This window comes from Trachurus trachurus (genome assembly GCF_905171665.1).
Source record: "Trachurus trachurus genome assembly, chromosome: 11".
Classification (NCBI taxonomy): domain Eukaryota; kingdom Metazoa; phylum Chordata; class Actinopteri; order Carangiformes; family Carangidae; genus Trachurus; species Trachurus trachurus.
Genome location: NC_139904.1, coordinates 20,072,814 through 20,092,879, shown reverse-complemented (window position 1 = coordinate 20,092,879; position 20,066 = coordinate 20,072,814). Strand labels below are relative to the sequence as shown.

Sequence of the window (20,066 nt, the reverse complement as noted above, 5' to 3'; positions counted from 1 at the left end):
TGTCGTCTAACATTGGTAATTCTAACTGTCCAATAAGATCTGAGGAATGACGACATAAAAGAGTAGGCTATCTATTAACTGCACTTGCGCTAGCCTACATTAACTTGTCATCGTTAAATATCTCAGAAAACAGCTATGAGTTAATTTTTAACTTGAGCTGACAGTCGACACACCAGCTGTAACCTAATTCATAGGCGACTACACCCTATCTCCTTAAAGCCTTTAAAAGTTAACGTCAAGTCACATTCGTGATTGTGAGAATAATTCTGCATTAGTTTAATTTTGTATATTAACATAGACTAATTTATTTTATTTAATTCAATCTGTTTTTATCAGGAGGACTGGCCACTTTTACTACCAAGCAGTTGTTCCGCAGTGCCTCTGATTGACTCACTTTCCCACAATGCACCGCTGGCGGCGTCAGAATCTCGCGACCCAGCGTGGACATCTGTCGTGTATCCCACCGGTGTCGTTAGTTTTATCCAAAATAACGTACTTTCCACGCTCTTTAGCGGCTCTGTTCGTGTGTGTAGACACTATTTAAACATTCAGCACCAATTTGTTGACTACGTGAGCGAAGAAAAACATTTGAAAAACCGAGTTTCACACGTCGCAGCATGGAGATGGAGGTGACCACTACCCGTGAGAAAACAACAACAAACTTTATCATAAACGCTTCTCTGCTCTACAAGGAAACGTGTCCGGAGCTGTCGCGGTTCTTACTGTAAGAAAATTGTTTAAAATCCTCTATAAATTGCATTTTGACGGTGTGGCTCTTACTTTCTGTCCTATATTGTTGCAATGGCGGTAACTAGACGCTAGGGGGAGGAGCACGACCAGGGTTAACAGTTCACTTCCTGTCAGGGAAATCACATTTCTCCAGGTTACAGTCTATGGTTGAAGGTTGTAACATAACATTACACTGAGAAATCAGTATTCATCTCAACACAGACCTGTTTTTCTGGCATGTCAACAAATGATGCTAATAGACCTATAAAGGTATCAGAAAACATAAATGACAAAGTTAATGGATGTCTAACACCATAAAAGACCTGTCAATCAGTTTGATAGGACTAACAGGAGACACTGGTGGTGGTGGGCCTCTGCTGTGATTCTTGTGTTAATACTGAACTACTGCTCAAAGGGCTGAGTATCTGCGGGTATTTGAGAATTGTCCGTTATTATTTACAGTGGTGCACATGTTAGCATTTAAAATCTGAAAAAGGCGTGGTTTTGTCTTTGTTCCAGCCATCTTAAGTGTTGACACATTCATCTGCATCCACAGTTTGCTTTATCTGCGTGCTTGTACCTGAAAAAACTAACAATTTGAAGATTTTGCCTGTGCCTAGATTTTAGGTGACATCTCAATCAAGATGATGTGGTTGTTTATCTGTACTCTGAATTGTGCTTCTTGTTGTGAGGCATAAATGCTTCTGTTGTTCCACTTGAGTGCCTGCTATTTTTGTTACATCAATGGCCTATTGAAGCTGGACGTGAGCCAGTCTCAAGTCCAGTGGCTGCTCATGTGTAGGTGGAGTGGGTGAGTCTGTGCAGCATGTATATGCTACTGAGACTGACCTGACTGCCATTCAGTCTAATGCACTTGCAGACTGAAGTAGATTTCATTGGTGGGATGATTATGGTAGCCTACCTTCTTCACAAAATGAGAGCAGTATGAAGAAAGCTGAGAGCCAGGTAGTCTGTAACCCTTTCCTCTTACATCCTTTTCATAGTTGTTAAAAGGACCCATACAGAGCACCAAGTCTTTTCCAACATACCAGCTGTCTTTATCTAATTAGCCTCCTGTAGTCAAGTGTTTTCATTCCTATCAGAATAACACAGTAATTAATGCCTGTTTCTAATTTATTTGATCATTTACAGTCCACTGCTTCAGTTTTGTTGCTTCTGCCAAAATGGGAATCTATTCCATTTCCTTCTGATGGCATATCCCACACAGGGGTGATTGCCTTATTGTGTGGAAAGTGAAAGCCAAAAGTAATTTCAGAAAAAATCCTCTTAAGCTTTGGTGTGTGTGTGTGTGTGTGTGCGTGCGTGTGTGTGTGGGAGAGACTGAGAGAGAGAGACAGAGAAAGACATTTTTTGTTCATGCACATGGACCATGGCGAGTGTTCAAATTCCATCATACTGAAATTAATGCGTCTAACAGGTGTAATCGTGTGTGTGTGTGTGTGTGTGTGTGTGTGTGTGTGTGTGTGCATGTGTGGACTCTTGTTTCATTTTGTTTATTTACAAATCATTTTAAAATCCAAATACAATTTCAATTTATAATATACGGCAAGACATCTTGTAAAAAGGGTAACCTGCTGTCTGCTTATGAACGGGGACTTTAGTTGGAGTTGGGTTCCCACCATGTCCCTGTATCCTTCCAGCTTGTTTTCTCTTTCACCTGGGCCAGGAAATTTGTGGTCAGAACCATGAATGGAAACTAAACCAGAGGTTTTTATAGTAAAACCTCAAGTCAAGGTCATTTTACGGATGCCTGTGTGAGCCCACTGCTCCTTTAATACAGGCACAGTATTGGCTCTGCTGAATTCCAAGTACATAATTCAGAATGTCTTCCAAAGAATGCAAATTAAACGATTTTGTGTAAACAGACAATTTAACAATATCCAAGGTTATTGAACAAAAGAAAAAATAACTAAATCTGTATCACTGAAAGAATACAAAACAGACAATACATCCCCAGCACAATTATTGGCCTCATTTAGTAGTTTCCACTCACTCCTATATTCAAGCTCTTTTAAGTTAACAGGAGTCTTTTTTTCAATGATGGCTTCCAGCTCTCCAGATATTTTCAATGGGCTGTAAGTCAGGACTTCCCCAGTATGTTTGACCATGACTGTGCAGTGATCTGTTCCCCAGATGATTCTGCGGCCATGATGAGCTGTGGTTATAGAAGACATTTTGACCCTGTTTAACTACGAGCAGCTTGTCCAGCAGGCAAGACACAAATCTAAATGTTTGGACCAGTGGCTGTAAGACCTGACTGGTCTCATGCCAAAGTGCCTGGCAGAGGAGACACAATTAGCAGCCACATCCAACATTTACACTTAGTGTGATGAGCTAATTAAGCCAGAGAGATAATATGGAGAGCCAACTAAGAGGGGAATTACTGTTAAAGAATTAATGTTTCAGATAGACGACGTCTTGGATGCAGTCAGTCAATGAGTGGAAATGAAAATGTTTTTGTCAGCATCCGCTCAAATTGCTGGCCGGTGACGATGTTACTGGTCCCAGTGAACCTTTAGCGGTCTCTCCGTGATCTTCTGGGGGTTTCCGGTGTCTTCTGGCTCATCCGTGGCTGGAGTGTTTGTTTGTTTCACGGCTGTGTGTGTGTGTGTGTGTGTGTCATCATTACTCATACACACACTGCTCCACATATTTGCTGGAGATCTTGTTACAGCCTCCTGCCACTGTCTTCGCCCTCTGCCAGGCAGTGATGATGAGTGTGTGTTTAGATGACGTCCCTTTTGTTGTGGCTCAGATTGCCCGACTGGAGAAGTTGTTTTCCAGTAAGTTCGTCATCGTAGTTGTGTGTCTCATAATAACCAAAGCCTCAGTGAAGTGCTCTGATTACCAAAGTATGCGGGATGTCTCTGCTGGACAGTGTCATGATGTCTTGGTGTTTTTAAATAGCCTCCAGTGTTTTTGTTCTGCATTATGTACGGGATTTTTTTTTTTCCCTCATACTTGTCCATCGTGTTTTACATTCTGATCTTCAGTGCTATAATACGCAGCAATACTGGAACTCTGATTAATCAGCGAGGATCTGTTTGGGTAGAATTTATTTAAGGCAGAGTAGGGCTTGATATAATCTTCCAGTTATTTTGTTAATCATTTAATTGATGACTGTATGGGGCTGGGCAATAGAAATATGCTGCTTGTCATTTCCCAGAGACCAATGGGATTTTTTCAGATGACTTGCAGTCAGAGTTTTGCAGCCAATAGATATTCAATTTACTATTATATATTAAGCTGATGCATCAAGTCCTCATATTTGAATGTTGGAACGACTGATTATGAAAGAGTTTTGTTTGAGAAATGAACAAAGTGATTACTCTGTTTTGCAAATAGCTGCTGATCGATTTTCTTTCCTACTAAGTAATTGTTTCAGATCCAAAGCGGTGGCCGCTGTTCGTCCATCTCATAATAACTACGCTCTGACTGATTAACTTTAATTTTCTCTCAGAATCGGCCTCTATGGTTTCCCTTCTCTCCACAGCTGCCACCTCTCTGAGCATTCTTCTTCATCCTCCTAACCCCCCCCACCCCCCCTTCCCCTACATCCACCCCTGGCTTTCACCTCCTCTCGTTCTGTATCTCATCTTTCGGCCGCTCTCAGCTGGAGCCAGCCGACGTTACCGCCCCAGCCCCAGACTTGAAGGCACCTGCTGTCCTCTCTCTCTCTCTCTCTCTCTCTCTGTCACAGCCAGCTGATAAATGAGACTCTTGCCAATCTGTGCTCTAGAGGGATACAGTATCTGGAGTGTTCACAGATTGACACTGACCACATCGCTGTCCGTGCCAGGCCGCTGTGTCTAAAACGTCTACAAGCATCACTGGAGGTTTTTCAGGATTTGCCAGCCGTTGGCACCGTTTTCCCTGATGGTAGCAATAAAATGTCCATAAAGCTTTTAATTTTTGTGCGCTTTCCCTTGGCAAGTACTTCTGTCTGTAATTACAATAACGCTCTGTAGCCAACACATAATGTCACAAAACGTCCACCCCTACCCTGAGCCTTTGCATCTTGTGGGGTTTTTTGATAGCATCTCCCAGTTGTCAGCAGTCCATGTGTAGAGCCAAATTCTTGTGTTTATCACCGCAACTAAGTGTGCACTTAAAAGGAGATGCATGACAAGTATGTTAATAAGATTAGTGGAAGAGGTCTTTGTGGTGTACAGTTTCTGAGAGCTGGCTCATCAGGGGAGTGTTAGCGGGAAGGAAGGATGCAGGAAAACAACATTTTTTCAGGAATCCAGCTTCCTTACATTTCAAGTATTTTGTCAGATGATTTGCTTTTGTTAGTGGCGTAGAGAAGTGATACAAAGTGTAGTCAAAATATATTTGTCACTGGTGTCAAGTGGATCTAATGATCATTGATTATCAATTGCAAAGCATTCACCTCAGGAAATGTATTCAAAGCCTGCAAACTTTCTGAAGAGGACTTTCCTGTCAGCTAAAGAATAATGAAAAAGGCTCTCTGAATGACAAGCCAAAAGTGTCGGGGGAATTGCTCAGCGGCCATGAGTCATTATCAGTCCTCTACAGAGTCACAATCCGCCACGCCAGCTCCGCTCAGCGTCTCTTCATTTCCAGCATTTTCTGACAGGGCTTCTATATAATCTGACAGCTTAATCCAGTCACTGATTATTAAATTGGGGTGGCGGGGAGGGGTCAAGGGACAGTGACTCAGACTGTGGGATGACTGATTGGAGCTGTATCCGACATCAACCTGCGGTGTAATGCAGCATCTCACATACGGAGGTGATTGAGAGTGCAAGTGGAGAGTGACAACAAACCTCTGCTGCCAGACGCGGCCACAGCAGCCAGCAGGTCAGCTCCGGATTAAGTCCCACCGTCCTCTCCATAAACAGCCAGGCCTGTCCCCGTCCCCGTCCCTGTCTCCACCACACGTGCTGCCGGACAGCAAATTTCCCTTCATTGATTTAAGCCTGCGGCTAATTTTAGGGGGACTTAGCTGCGGCTTAGTTGAAATGTTTGTGGAAATATCTGAGTTCCAAAACTGGAGGCAGCCTAACAGTCACAGCCCTGCAGGAGGAGGGGGGTGGGGGGTGGGGGGGCATTGAAATGGCTTGGAGAGCTGTCCTATATTGTTGGGGAGAGACCTATTTGCTTTTCCGCTTGCATGTTTTCCACTACACCTAATGGGAACGATGTCTGTGACAAAGTTTTTTTTTTGTTTTTGTTTTTTCAAAAGTGGTGTTTCCATTGAGTAATGGATTCATTTGCATGGGTTTATTTGAATAGAATTGTTAAGTACACGATCATTTCACTAAATCATTTGGACTGATAGTAATGTGGACGGAAATTAGTCCAAATATTCTCTTAACTCAACCTCTTAACTTGTTTATAGCATTGTTCTGTTGTGAAAGGAGCTGTTCTAATGGAAATTGACGAGAATAAAACAGCAAATGGGCATGTAAATGGTTTTCTCCAGTATTTTAGAGCCAAACAGCTGAAAACATTATTAAAGAGGAGATCCAATTGTGAATATACTAATGGTTTCTAACATTAAATGCCAGTCACAAATAACTTTCACTCTCAACAGGTAAATCTCTTCCCCAGTGTCTGATCTTATCTCTTCTTTTTATTCTCTAGGCAGAGGCCTGTGAATGCCAGTGCCAAAGGTAAGTTCAGCGACCTGTGCTTATTTGAAGAAACACCATTTTAATTTAAAGCTTTATTTTGGCATGTTTTCATCAACGTAGCCCTGGAGTGTAATAGCCATGTAGAGCGGTAGTAAGTAGGACCTTGTCACCGGTTTGTCAAGGTTGATAAACCTCACTAAACCCTTAGCCAAACACACTGAGACAGCCAGCTGTCTGTGGCAGACTGCCTGATGGGATCACACACACGATCGTACACACACGATCGTACACACACACACACACACACATGCCAGCTAAAGCCACATCAATACATAGTGGTGCTATTCAGGCTTTTCTCTTCTAGAACACCAGGATTGATCAATAAGAGAGCAACAATGTGTTTGTCCATCAGTCCATTGGGAGAACCTTTTTTATTTGTTGCAAGAACTTTTAATGTGATTGTGGATAGAGACAGATAAGATGTTGTGATGAAGTTTTACCGCAGATGATTTCCAACACTGATTCTTTAACCATGAACCATGAAGAGATATCCCCTGCCTTTTTGCTTAATATCCTCACATAAAAGACATAGAAAACAATTTTTAAAAACTCATTTTCACCTTTAGAAGCACCTATGGGTACCTGGGTGTTCTTTTGTTTGAAACAAATATGCCTGACTGCACCAGAATATATGCTTTCAGCTTTTTATATAATTTGCCTCTCCCCTCTTCTCAGGGCCAGCGAAGCAGAAATGCTCCCATCTGTTGCAGAACATGTTGGTGTGTCCTTACTGTCATCAGTGGCTGCAGCCTGACAATCACCGGGTACGACTCCGGCCCAAGCGGCGTCCATCGGCGCGGGTGCAGAGCATCCTTCGCAGAAAGGCCCGGGGCAAACGACTCACCCTGGTGCAAAAAAATCTGCTGCATCACTTCCAGAAATCCTCCTCAGTACTGGTGAGAAGACAAAAACACATCAACCCAGACTTGGTTATGTATTGCACTGCACTGCAGCATATTATCCATACAGAAAAAACATCAACGACAGACGCTTGATCTGCTGTTCTCTGCAGAAGTAGTGTTGAACTAAGTGGGGGTTTGGATTGAAGGATGGATTGTTATTTTTTCTGCCTGATTAAGTTGGAAGTTGGAGTTTTGAGACAGATGCTGATATTGGTATTTAGGGAGAACAAAAACCATCTCGGGAACTAATGACACAGTTTCTAATTTTTCTAATTTACTTATTTTCTTCTCAATTTGACATGAGCTAACATCAGTCTTGTTGAAAGGTCTTTGAGCTGGGTACTTACTTTGTAACTAGTGTTGATCTTTGACCGGTGAAAGAGGCAAGCCAAAGAATTTTCCAAGTGGTAATCAAAATGCATCACATTATTATTTAATATAATGTAAGAAGCTCTTTGTCGTCTCTTAATGTGTTGTTGTTTCTAACCGTTGTTGCTCTGAAGACTGATGAAGTCATTTGTATTCATTTCACACAAAGTGTTTGGTTTCATTATGGTGCTCCACTCATCATTACAGCCTTTACAGTGGTTCCATTAAGCTTAACTGTAATGTTGCCAGACAGTGCTTTGTCAATACTCACCCTGTTCCCTCCCACTGCCCCCTCAATTGTTATAGTGCTGTTTTTTGCCTGTCCTCTTAATGGATAGCACCAGTCAGGAACAACATGGAAAGCTTATTTTGGCCAGCAACCGCCCACTCAACTGATAAGCCCATTTAGATGAGGAAACCAGCGGTGAAGCTTGTGGCATTTTCCCCTCTGCATCAGACGGCAGCGATAGGAGAGAACCACTGAAGAGGCTCTCTGGTGATGTGACATCAACCTAATGAAGAGCAGCCATAGTGGAAATGCTGCTGCCTTATTAAAATCTGGTTGGGCTCATTTACTATGCAGGTATTCCAGGTATTCACCGCACAAAGCACTCCGAACCCACTCTCCGCTATATGTCTGTTGACTCTGAGGGCAATGAGGCAGACGGAGATGGAGTGAGAGAGCAGGAATACAAAAAGGTAGCGAGAGACATGGAGGAGAATAACATAGGAGGTTGAAAGAGAAAAAAGCATCATAAAAAAACAATGATGATAATAAAAATCCAAGAGAGTGGAAATTAGAAAGATTAGAAAGGTGAACAGTAAAAGTCAAATTATGGTAAAGGTTAGGAAATTTGCTAACAGCGGATATGTGACCTTTTTGATAATGTTATGTAATGTTGCTGTGTGTGGTGTCATGTCACATAGACCTTGTAAATGAAACCATCTCCAGAACATCCAACTAATAGGTTTCCAAATCTCTTGAACCACAGAAAAACAACACACAGCCAGTCACGCTTTAGTTTCACACCTGGTTTTAACTTGAATCTTTATGCAGGGAAGATTTACACAAAAACGTTAGCCTGGTAACATATGACTTGCATGGACTAAACAGTAAGAGAGATCGTAGGTCAGAGCTCACCATGACCGAGCTCGCATTTGATTAATATTGTTTAAAAGTAAAATAGAAGTGACTATGCTAATTTAATAGTTTTTTTCTTTTCTTTCTCTACATTTTATTACAGTTTTTAATAGCTGAGGCACCTTTTTAAATGCTGCAACCCAGTTTTGTAAATCACTATTTTGTTAGAACTTGAAAGGACGTTACACACAATTTGACGATGGATTTATGACAAGCTGTGTGACTAACTCTCAGCTAATACGTCACACTGGCTTGTGTGTTGTACACAGACGGACGGGCCTCTCTCTCTCTCGGCTGTGACTGTGCACCTCTGCTCTCACTCATTTGTCAACACTGTTTGGGTCATCACAGGGAATGTTGATGCTCGTTCATCACGTGACTTCCTTGTAAACCAACACACCCTGGCCATGTCCTCCAAAGTATTTTTATCCTCTGTTTTCATGGTCACTCGCCTGTCAGAAAGCGAAGGGGCAACAAGTCAAAGCTGTGTATGTGAGCCGAAACACACCTGTGCTCGGCAGAAGGGTGATAGCGAGGCGATACCCTTAAAATGCAGAGTGGTGGAGCGGAGAGATAAGAGAGGAGATGTAGACTGGTTCTTTGCCTCCCTGGCCCCATGCTGCTGAGCAGAGCACAGCAACCCTGCCAGGCAGGGGGGCTCAGCGCGAGAGCCTGAACAAAGAGATTAGCATCCACTTGCTTCCTCTTTAAAGACAAAAAATGTGGGTGAATCACAAGAAGTGTTTTGCTTTTTGTTTTTTGTTTTTTTCATCATTGTGCCATTCGTCATTCACGAGAAGATGCTTCTGCTGATTTTTCTAATCGTATAAAAAAAAAAACATTGCACACGCTCACCCAGTGAGACAGATCGTCACGGTAACCACAAGAGCTTAATTTGTTAGTGTTAGTGGTTCATCATTCATTTCTATGTTCCAGAGTTAAGTGTTATGGCTGTGTACACAATATTCTGCTCCTCTTACTGTCAGTCACGTGTCGCCCACAGGAAGAAGTGGAGGCTTTATTGGAGAAATAAGCAAAACACAAGTGTTGTATAAATTTATTGCCATTCATGCCTTTTTGGGGGGGTGATGTGAGGTCGGCGTTTATTTAAAACCAAGTGTGAGTATTTGCCCACGCAGATGTCCGTGTTTGCTTGTGTTCTCAGTGTTCTCAAAACACTTTTGGGATCATGCTGTGGATGAGCGGTGTTGTGGAACACTTTGAAGAGCCTCTTGTTCTGTTTTTTTCAGGTCATTTTAAATGCCACACATTTCATTCATAAAGTCTCTGCAGCGTTTGTCGGCAAAATATTTTTTTGTGTTCCAAACAATTTGTATACTGTTCACTGCTACCTGCTTAATTTGCATACTGCACACATAGTGCACAGTGCACACTGCTGTAATGCATCATTTTCTATACTCGTCCTTCATAAAATCTGCAGTATGTGCACTGAACTCAAGGAAATATAAGCAGAAAAGCATCACAAACACATGAGCACGAGATGCATATTCACACTTACACATGAGCTGTGTACAGTATTTATACTCCAGGGTGTAAATCCCCTCCATTTCACACCATATTGCGTCTCCCTTTAGGATGTGCCCCCCACCCCCCTTCCAGGATAGATGCCAGTGTGTGATATGCTGTCCTCAACTCTGAGAAGTTGTGTTGTAGAGGTGCTATAAATCAGGTGTGTTTGTGCATGCGGGCCAGGTTATCTCACAGCGGTTATGGAAATAAGTTGGATTGTAGCCCCGCAAGAGAGACAGAGACCCTAAATGGAGCGAAGGATAGCAGTCTCTCCCCCTCCCTCATTCTTCCGCTCTCCCTCCTTGCGCGTAGATTTATACTTCCCGGCAGGCTCGCTCGTTACGAGGAAAAAGTACACATTTCCCGCTTGTCTTTCATCGTATATATTCATGTTGTTTTGGGGGTGGGATTTATGTGCAACATCTAAATTCAACAGTGGGGAAACAGAAGGTGATTCTTTCACCCAGAGAATGGCTCCTTTTTTCTCTGACAGATGCAGAGGCATGTAACTGAGTGTGTTAGTCACAATGCCATTCCCTGAAAACAACTCTTGTTTCCAGAGAGTGCCTACTACAACATAAGTGGTTGGAAAATCTTTCTTTTTTCCCCACAAGGGCCATTTCTTTCTGACAGTCCAGCCTCTCTTTGTAATTTATGTCACCACTTCTTCTTGACCTCACTGACCACCTCTCATCCCCTCATCCCATATTCTTCTGTTTTTCCTCATGCTCTCCGATCCCTGTCATTCTCTTTACCGCAACTCACCACCGCCTCGCCCCCCCCCCCCCCCCCTCATTTTATCCTCATCTTTCACCTCCCCTCTTTCCATTCTTGGCCGTCTGTTTGCCGCATCTCTCTGTTGTATTTATCTTCACTGGGGTAATGCTGCTGGAGAATGTGCCTCTTGAGGAGATGACAGGAAAGAGGAGACGGTGATGTCTAGATGGTGCCTCGGCCTGTTGTCTCTCAGGGAAGAGGAAGAGCTCCAATGGGGGCTTTGAAAACCTCAAGGGTGGGCAGCGAGTGGCAGGATGTCAAGAGGGGGGGGGGCGGTTGTGTTGGGGTAGAGAAAGATTGGGTGGGAATGTGAAACAGCAACAGAGGTGACTGGCCTTGAGGAGGCTCACTGGGACGTGCAAACGCTCACTCATGACTCACGTGTGAGGGGAGAAGTTTGTGCTGAAGTATTTTTTTACAAATGCACTCAGAATACATACACATTTTTCTTCTGAAACACACACACAAGCACGCATGCACACAATAATCCTTGGGCTATAGGATCAGATGCAGTCGGAGCTCCCTGCTGTCATCATGTTTGTTGCCCAGCTCACAAGCATGATAAACCCCATAAAGAGAACCTGATGCCGCTCCATAACAGCATGTCATCTCTCTATTAGCCTCTGTCTCTCACTTCATTTAGTTTCCTCAGCAATATTAAAACTCTTCACTGGAATTTGGCAATGCCCACTGTTGGTTTAACTGTAAACTGTCGCGAGTGCCAAGGTTTGGAAGCGACCACTGTTTGGATCATCACTCACCAGTGTTTACAGTGTATTGCTCCTTGATGATCAGTAATGAGTAATGAGCCTTCGAAACCAGATCTGTCTCTGAGCCATTTAGTTTTGTTTTCAAACCCCAAACCTCCACCTGTGCACCGAGCAGCTGCAGCACACCTGGGATATCCAGATGTGTCCTCAGATCAAAGTAATTGAAGTTGAGGCAACAAATAATTTAGGTTGAAGTCATCGAAATGTCATGAATTAACTTAGATAAATTCAAAATGTGACCTCGTGCTCTGGTAAAACCTCCCCAGATAATACATTATATGTGAAAGAACTTTATCAAACTTTTTTTCAGAGTGAGACATCAAAGGTCTCGTATAATTGATGAAAGAATCAAAGCACCCTCGGCAACATATTATTCTCAGATCTAATCTGGATGAATCCTGGTGGTCGGCGAGACGGCGACTATGGATAAATCATCAGTTAAAGTCTTGATATCTTTTCTCCAGTCTCCTCTATTTGTTCTGAGCAAAACTTCCTGGTGTGTTACAGGATAAAATGTGACCTTTATCACCACCAGCAGAGACAGAAAAGAAAGAGAGGTACAGATATGACATCATTTCTAAATGGCATTGGGTAGCGGCTCTGCATTCAGATCAGATGTCTCTGTGTATTTACCGGGCAGCCGGCCTCCAGACAGTGTGACTAAATGGCTGCCAGCGCCATCGCAGCGCAAGGCCATGGTTGGACGAAAGTTTACACTGCTTGCCTTGTATTGATCCCCCAATTGCTCTTCTGCTTTCAGCGTTATTGTGTTGTATCGATGTGCTCTCAAATGACTTTTGCACACATGCGCATGCAGATGTTCATGCTTACGGGCGCATGCCGGCACACAGACATTTTGAAAACTCACGTCACGCAGTCGACAACGCACTTACTTTGTCAGGCTTATGTTCAATTTGAAAGGCTCTTACAGGCACCTAATTCAGTCTCTCACCTTGTTACTCTTCTCATTTTCCTCCTCTTGGGTGGTATCGTACTGCCAAGGTCAAACTAATCAACCCATGCTGACCTCTGGCAGCAGAAAGAGAAAGACAGGAAGGGAGATATTTATGGCACAGGGGCTATTTATAGATAGAAAGGTCCATCTGCAAGATCGATGCCTGTGTTTGCGTGTCTGTGTGCATGTGCCATTTCCACTGTTTCTCACGCTATTCCTCTTTTTTATACTCAGAAGCAATGCTATCTTTATGAATAATCTCAGGGTGTTGGGTTGCATGTCACAGTCTCACAGAGAATGGTAAGATGTATTAACTATTTCTCAGTACTTTGAATTAACGCTCATACTGTTGTTCATGCACATTTATGTAAACTGAGACCGGATGCACGCCAAAGCTCATAAATCAAAGGATGGCCGGTGATGTGTGGGCATGCGGCATGCAGGTGAGCCCTGACTCCTTGTCGGCCCGTCGTGGCACAGACACCATGAGAATTAGCAGGCTTATTCTGACTTAATAATTGCATAAAGTAGCCATAAATAGCTGCTTTTATTGCAGTGTATAATCACTGCACATTGTCTCTTTTTGTGATTTAGTAGGTGTTGGCAGTCCGTGGACATACTGGATTGCTACGGCTAAATATCTGTGATACATGAGCGCAGGATCAAGGTTAAGTATGTCTTTACGTCTGTGGCTGTCTGTGTCGATTCACATTTCACACTGAACGCAACACAAACGCGAGCATGCAAATGTGCGACAGAAACCAGGCTTCTTTCATTGTTGATTGGAGCAGGGTGAAAGGTCAAGGCCGACCCAGTGAGAGAATATATTCACAGGTCAGACGTAGCGCTTGGTTTCTGTCCCTGTATGGTGGGTTTCAGATTAATGTTGTGACCGTATGGTGAATGTCAATGTTTCCACACAGAAATTGAAGTTCCTGCAAAATGCAATTGTCCGTAATATTCCCCCCACCCCAGCTGTGTATAGGTGGTTGTTTATTTACTTCATACCCTGAAGCTCCAACATGTCGCTGTCACCATATGGCCATGCTTGAGTGGCCACTGTGTAGGTCTGTCCGCTGCCAGGATCAGCAGCCCAAGATGAGGAAATGAAATCTCTCTGTGGCGCCGGCTCACGTGTGTCCCTCCCAAGTGCATACACTACATGTCAAAGGATTAGCGTAAATTAAACGGGTACACGTGATGGGTGGGATTTCATTTCAGGTTACCATGATCTCTCGTCACTATGCGGCAACCATACCATACATGTTTTTTTGTTTTTTGTTTTTTGTTTTGGAATGGACAGTGCCGCTTTGTCGACGCTTTCATGTTGTTGAACTCATGAAAGTATTGCCGCTATGCTTTTATGAGCACGTGCACACACACGCACGCACACACACCTACATCTTCACCAAGTAAAGGTTTCTTTTCTTAGAGCCTGTCATATCAGTGCAGCCCAGCCGATGGTAGTGGGACCACTAGTGGGGACTAGAGGACAAGAGGATAATCAGCGAGAGGTCATTCTCTTTGTAAACATCCATCTGCAGCCAGCTGTCTGTCTGTGTTTGATCCACTTCACCATGAACCAAACCTCTTGTTTTGCTAAGATGATTTTTTTTTTTATCCTTGGCAATCATTGGACAGCCATCTGAGTTCAAATCCGTTAAATCTAGGCTGTCACCTAAATGTCCACAGCCCTGATCACTAGATATGTGTTACAACTGAGATAACAGTACCATTTATAACTTTAGCAAATGGTTTTTGTTTGAGGATTTAGCACCGATGTCCTGTTTTGATTTGATTAGATGGACCTTTAATGATCCCCAGGAGGAAATTGGGTAGCAGTAGTAGGAAATGACAGAGGGAGGTGATGGAAATGTTCTGAATGACAATAAAGCAAACACAGTGTGAAATAGTAAACCACAGTTCATCACAACACTTGTCAAGACATAAACAGGAATGGGGGGGAAAACTGTAACGATGCAGTGTGTAAAATGTGCATATGCCATCGGCTCGGCGTCATTAAATTTAAAGAATGAGCACATCTTTTCACAGTTCATGTTATTACACCCCCAGAAGACAAGACACATAACATATGTGATAGATGTCTACCTTGACATTATTAACTTAAACCACATTGTTGTCTCAGTTCAGATTTTTGTTTTATTTTACTATTACCACAGCTGTGCAGCTATAAAATGACTTGTAAGTTTGAATAAAGTAGTTGCACATTTCAGCCTTTTATCTGCAAACATTATGTTCTACATAAGTGCCAATTGTTTTCCAAGTATGCAAATTCAGGATTTACTGTCTATCTGTTTAATTCAGCTTTAATATCTAGTAATATGTATTGGGCTTGAGGACACTTCACTGGGATACATATTTCCTCCTATAACTGTGACTCCACATCCTGCAGTAGAGTGCTACTTTATCCATTATAGATCACCTCTGTTACTCTGAAATACCTTTTTATAATCAGAAAGCACTGCCAATATAACATCCTTTGCCATGTCTTTGTAATATTAATGCATTTTTCTTGGCTGAAGAGAAAAAGACTGCATGTTCCCGAATAATAAGCTTGAACATCTTTATAGTCTCCAGCCAGTTAAATACACTCTCTTCCAGCTTTTTGACTTGTTACTTCTTTTTATACAGCAGTAATCATAAGAGGAGATCACTCACAGAGGAGATAATTAGTTTGAAGAAATGCTTTTACTGTTGACTGTCCTTTGCAAGGATGAAGCTCTCTCTTGAAATAGAGGCTTGCCTGTCTAAAAATTAGTTTCATAAAACTTACGTGATCACACTGTAACTTCATACAGGACGCAAAACCTAAAACACAGTTTATCCTGAGAGTAGATGAGTAGACACTGAAATAATTGAGGAAAAAACACCCCCATCTTTTTAATGATTAATACAATCCAGTTTGCTGAAATGTATTTGTTCCCTTCAAACGTACCTATATTGTGTTCATTTTTATTTTTAGAATAAAATTAGGTTATTTGATATAACACATAAAAATCGCCAAACATTTTTATTATGATGCTTTGCAACGTGTTTTCTCTGAACATTTCATCCAGTAGTTATGTGCTGCACTGAGCTCCTCAATAATTTAGTATTATCATTTATCATCTTTGACTCTGGTTCCACTGATTGTAACTGGCAAAGTTTGTGTACATAGAAATAAATATGAATCATTTATAATTTGATGCAGAAACAAGACCATGAACTACTTTAAAAGGGAAAAAAATAAATAATAATAATAAAATGTTCATCTGACAAGATTTCAAACACAGCTTTCAGCCATATCTATCTGTGTGTGGATATGCTTAGAATGGTAGAATGGTTTTGTCCCATAGATTGTTATTTGCAAACAAGGATGAGTCACTGTTGAAAAGTGGCAGCAGAGTGCCGGCTGTGTCACAGATGAGTTAACCCTTTCTCTCCGTGCATTGGTCAGTCCTCCTTTGAGCCACACCCCTGTGCAAAGATGGGTGGGTCAGTTGCTGGGCTTGGCCTGTATAAAGCTGGACGGGCGGCACTCATGTGGTAAACACTTCTCTCACACACACACGGTCGGACACATAGAAAGAAAGAGCAACTCTGTCCTCCCGGTGCATCGAAACCCAACTCTCCAACGCCCGCCAACAGACACCTGTCAGAATCTGAAATGGCTACGTTCGTGTCGGTGAGTTTTCCATCTCATCAGCATTCAGGACTGTCAACAGCTCGGCTCAGACCTGCTGACCTCTGCAGTGGTGGTCTGTTTAGACCGGTTTTAACCTTGTGCAACTCTGGAGGGCTTGTGCCACTGATGGAACTTAAGTGACTGTTGGGTTGTGAGGAATGTTGAAGAGCTAAATAGCACTCAGGAGTTTGAACTGCATTTCCTACTTGAAAATTAAGGAGGGAAAAAGTTTTCCTCAAAGAGTAACTGGATGGTTTGTTTAAGCACTGTTCTTAACTGGAGTTAAGAAGCAACAACAACAAAAAACCTTAGTCCCTGTAATTTGTTTCATGATTAGTGGAAGCTCATCACTGGGATTAATGTGCTTGATGGTATATTCGCTGTGACAACAATTGAATAAGAGCATCTGCTAAAAGCTGTAAATGCAAAAGAGTGGCTGTGACGATTACCAGAGCCAGTTTTAATTATGTGTTTGGGAATGTACCGGAGTGTCTGTGTGATTGGTGCTTTATTTAGTTCCTATGGAATCAGCAGCCATCAATAAACATGACAGATATTTACTGTAGTTTGTCATATTCATAGTTGCACGCCACGCACTACTGTATACCTATTTAGTGGGACACAAGACAGTGAGGTAGACATCTGGAATGCCGATTGTTAAATTGAATCACGAGAATCTCATGAAACGACAGTTGTGCCTCGTAACTCTCATAAGTGTCTGGATGCTTTGCCTTATATAGGGTCTCATAATTTTTTGTTTGCATACGCGTGTCCAATCTGTGTCTGGAAATTGTTTGGAGTTTGGCCTTGTGAAGTGAGGTGCAGTAAAGAGTAACTGGCTGACAGCTCTTATGGCATCCATACCCTGAATAGGTGAAGCTGCATGGCAACAGCCCCTCCTCGCTCTCTCATAGGCTAAAGTCAAAGTTTCCCATCCTGCTCGAACTAATCCAGTTATTTTCATAAGTGCATAAACATTCAAAGGTAAGATAATCGTGGGGATTTTTTTTGGCAGGGCCGATGGGAAGACTCTCAGCTGTTAAGTGAATCACGTCCCTGTCACCAAATTTCTTCCTGGATACCATTGTGAACTATTTCTCAGCTGTGAGGATGGCAATACGTGCGTCTGCCTGACATCTGTGAGGGTTTGAGCTGGCCTGCGTCACCCGGGGCATAGGAGGGAGTGCTCATTACAGCCTCCTTGCCTGCTACAACAACTACAGCCTGTCCTGCACTCTGTGTCCCCAGAGTCAATCTGTTGCTGCAATCAGTGTCCAGACTAATTCCTGCCAAACTCTTGCGAGTCAGACAGCGGTGGCAATACACAGTCTGATGAAAAACAACAACAATAATAGCTGGAATTACAAAATATTCAATTTTACATTAGGGTGGTTTGAAGGACCTTTGAGAAATCAGGTTCTTTTTTTGTTTGTTTGTTTTTCCGAAATTTGGAAATCTTGTATCCTATCAACTCAAAACCTAATTATGCATTGGAGAAATAGATGCACGCCATGCAATATTAATGCATATTCCCCTTTCTCTCCTTCCTCCAGATGGCCACCTGCCACACATGCAGTAAGACATCCAGACACAAAGGAATGAACAGGGACTTTATAGCTACCTTCGGCAAGACCCACAGCACCCCAGGGAGCAGTGGCAAACACAAGACTCCTCAATCAGCCAGCAGATCCAGCACGACCACCCCCAAGACCCCGGGCAAAGACAAGACACCCAATCTTACACCTAGGTGAGTTACTCAAGATTGCTGGTATTAATAACTTTTCCTCGACTGAACTCAGGAGGTGCTGCAGACATCTGAGAGGATGATGTGTCAGGCATGTTAGGATTTGAATGATTAAGTCAGCATTAAGCCGAACCTAGCTGTACGCATGCTACGTGTTGGTATCCATTCTTGCCAGATCATATACTTGTTGACAGTTCACTTTTAACATTTCCTGCCGTGCAACAGAATCTCAAGTTACTGTGTCTTAATTACTCCCTCCTCACCCTCTGTACATCCCTCACCAAATCTCTGTCTCTCCCTGCAGGTCCTCCACCTCCTCTAGCACTTCAGGGACGGGCTCATCTTCCTCAAAGTCTTCCTCTAAATCTAGAAATTGGGTCGTCCAGCGTCTCAGCAAGCTCCTCATGCGGCAGGACAACCCGGACAGCAAAAAGGGGGGCTTGAAAGATTTTCTTTCCTCACTCTGATGATTTTCTATATGCTCTTAAAAAAAGCAAGGGTTTAGACCACGTTGTAACCTGTTTACACCCAAGGCTAAGGGGGAACTAAAGAGAGTAACTCTGGTTTCCGAGCCCGTGTGGGAAGGGTTACGGTTTGCCCACCAATAACGCAACTATTGCTGGGCTGTTAGGAATGACGCTCCTGAAATCCTGAGTGCGGAAACTAGGAGCACTGCACTGGTTATTTCAAGTATTAATCAGGGTTATCACATCCTCTGCTCAGCCTGTCAGAGAAGAATGCTTCTTTTGTCTAGTTCAGCACACGCCTCTTGTAATCTCCTAAACTGTGGATATTACTTTGAGTGGAATGTTTGAGGAGTTATTCAGTATTTAACAAAATGACTGAAACATCCAAAGAGCCACCGTTATTTGGTTTGGAGGCGTTTGTGGCATGACGAGCCGGTTGACATGCCAATATCCTTTGCCATTTTTTGGATTTGTTTTTCTAAAGTTATAATTACAGATTTATATGATGAATATGAATCTATTTGGTATATATTATTACTTAATGTTGAAACTTTTCTATTTGAATTTAATCTCTTGCTTTATTTTTTGGCCCTCTCCAGTGGGGAGATGTGTATGTGTATTTGTGACGGCTCTGCCGGAACATGACAGATTTGACACTGTTGCATTTTGCAAATTATTTTTGAGACTGTTCAAGTCACACATGAAGATTTTACGTGATTATCTTCTAAAACGGGACTCATCAGTTGTTGTTTACATTGAATAGGCGCAGTTGCCTAAAACCTGTGCACAAAGACTTACTGACAATACCTATTGTCAATGCTCTCTTTTCTTATTTTCTTTAGGTATGTGTTTGTGAATGGTTACTCTTCTCATCTTTTTGTTAAGAGCAGGAATTTAAATATATATCTACTGCATTTTTGTACTGCCTGACTACCTGTTGTCCATTAGATGTTCAATGTACAGTACGTGTTTAAATCCTGAAATACCTCACATTTGTATTCTGCCTACATCTTGATTCTCTGAAATAAAAACCTTTTCAGTCTGTGAAACTTGCCTGTTTATTCTTACGTCCTGAGACTGGCAGTGATAAGTGCTTTGAAATGTCTTTGATTGCAACATCAGTGCTGCAGATTTCATATCCATATCTGTTCCCTTATGAATATAAATTATATCAAGAATCAAATCCAGCTAAAGTAATTTATTTATTGGCATTAAGGACTTTGCTTAGTTCAGTTTAGTTAAAGATTAAAAGGCAGCTTACCTGCCAACTTAGGAAGTCAAGCTGAGTTTAACATATTTTAAGATACAGCATCAAA

The 20,066-nt window shown here is 42.4% G+C and overlaps 1 protein-coding gene across 1 annotated transcript; it reads left to right on the top strand.

Moving 5' to 3' along the window:
- Positions 1–443: 443 nt before the first annotated feature.
- Positions 444–19,799, top strand: rmp24 (ribonuclease MRP subunit p24). Its single transcript, XM_083982416.1, has 5 exons — positions 444–724; positions 6,361–6,389; positions 7,086–7,306; positions 18,093–18,286; positions 18,588–19,799. Exons 1-5 carry the CDS (start codon positions 618–620, stop codon positions 18,748–18,750), a joined length of 714 nt encoding a protein of 237 aa, XP_083838542.1. The 5' UTR covers positions 444–617; the 3' UTR covers positions 18,751–19,799.
- The last annotated feature ends 267 nt before the right edge of the window (positions 19,800–20,066 follow it).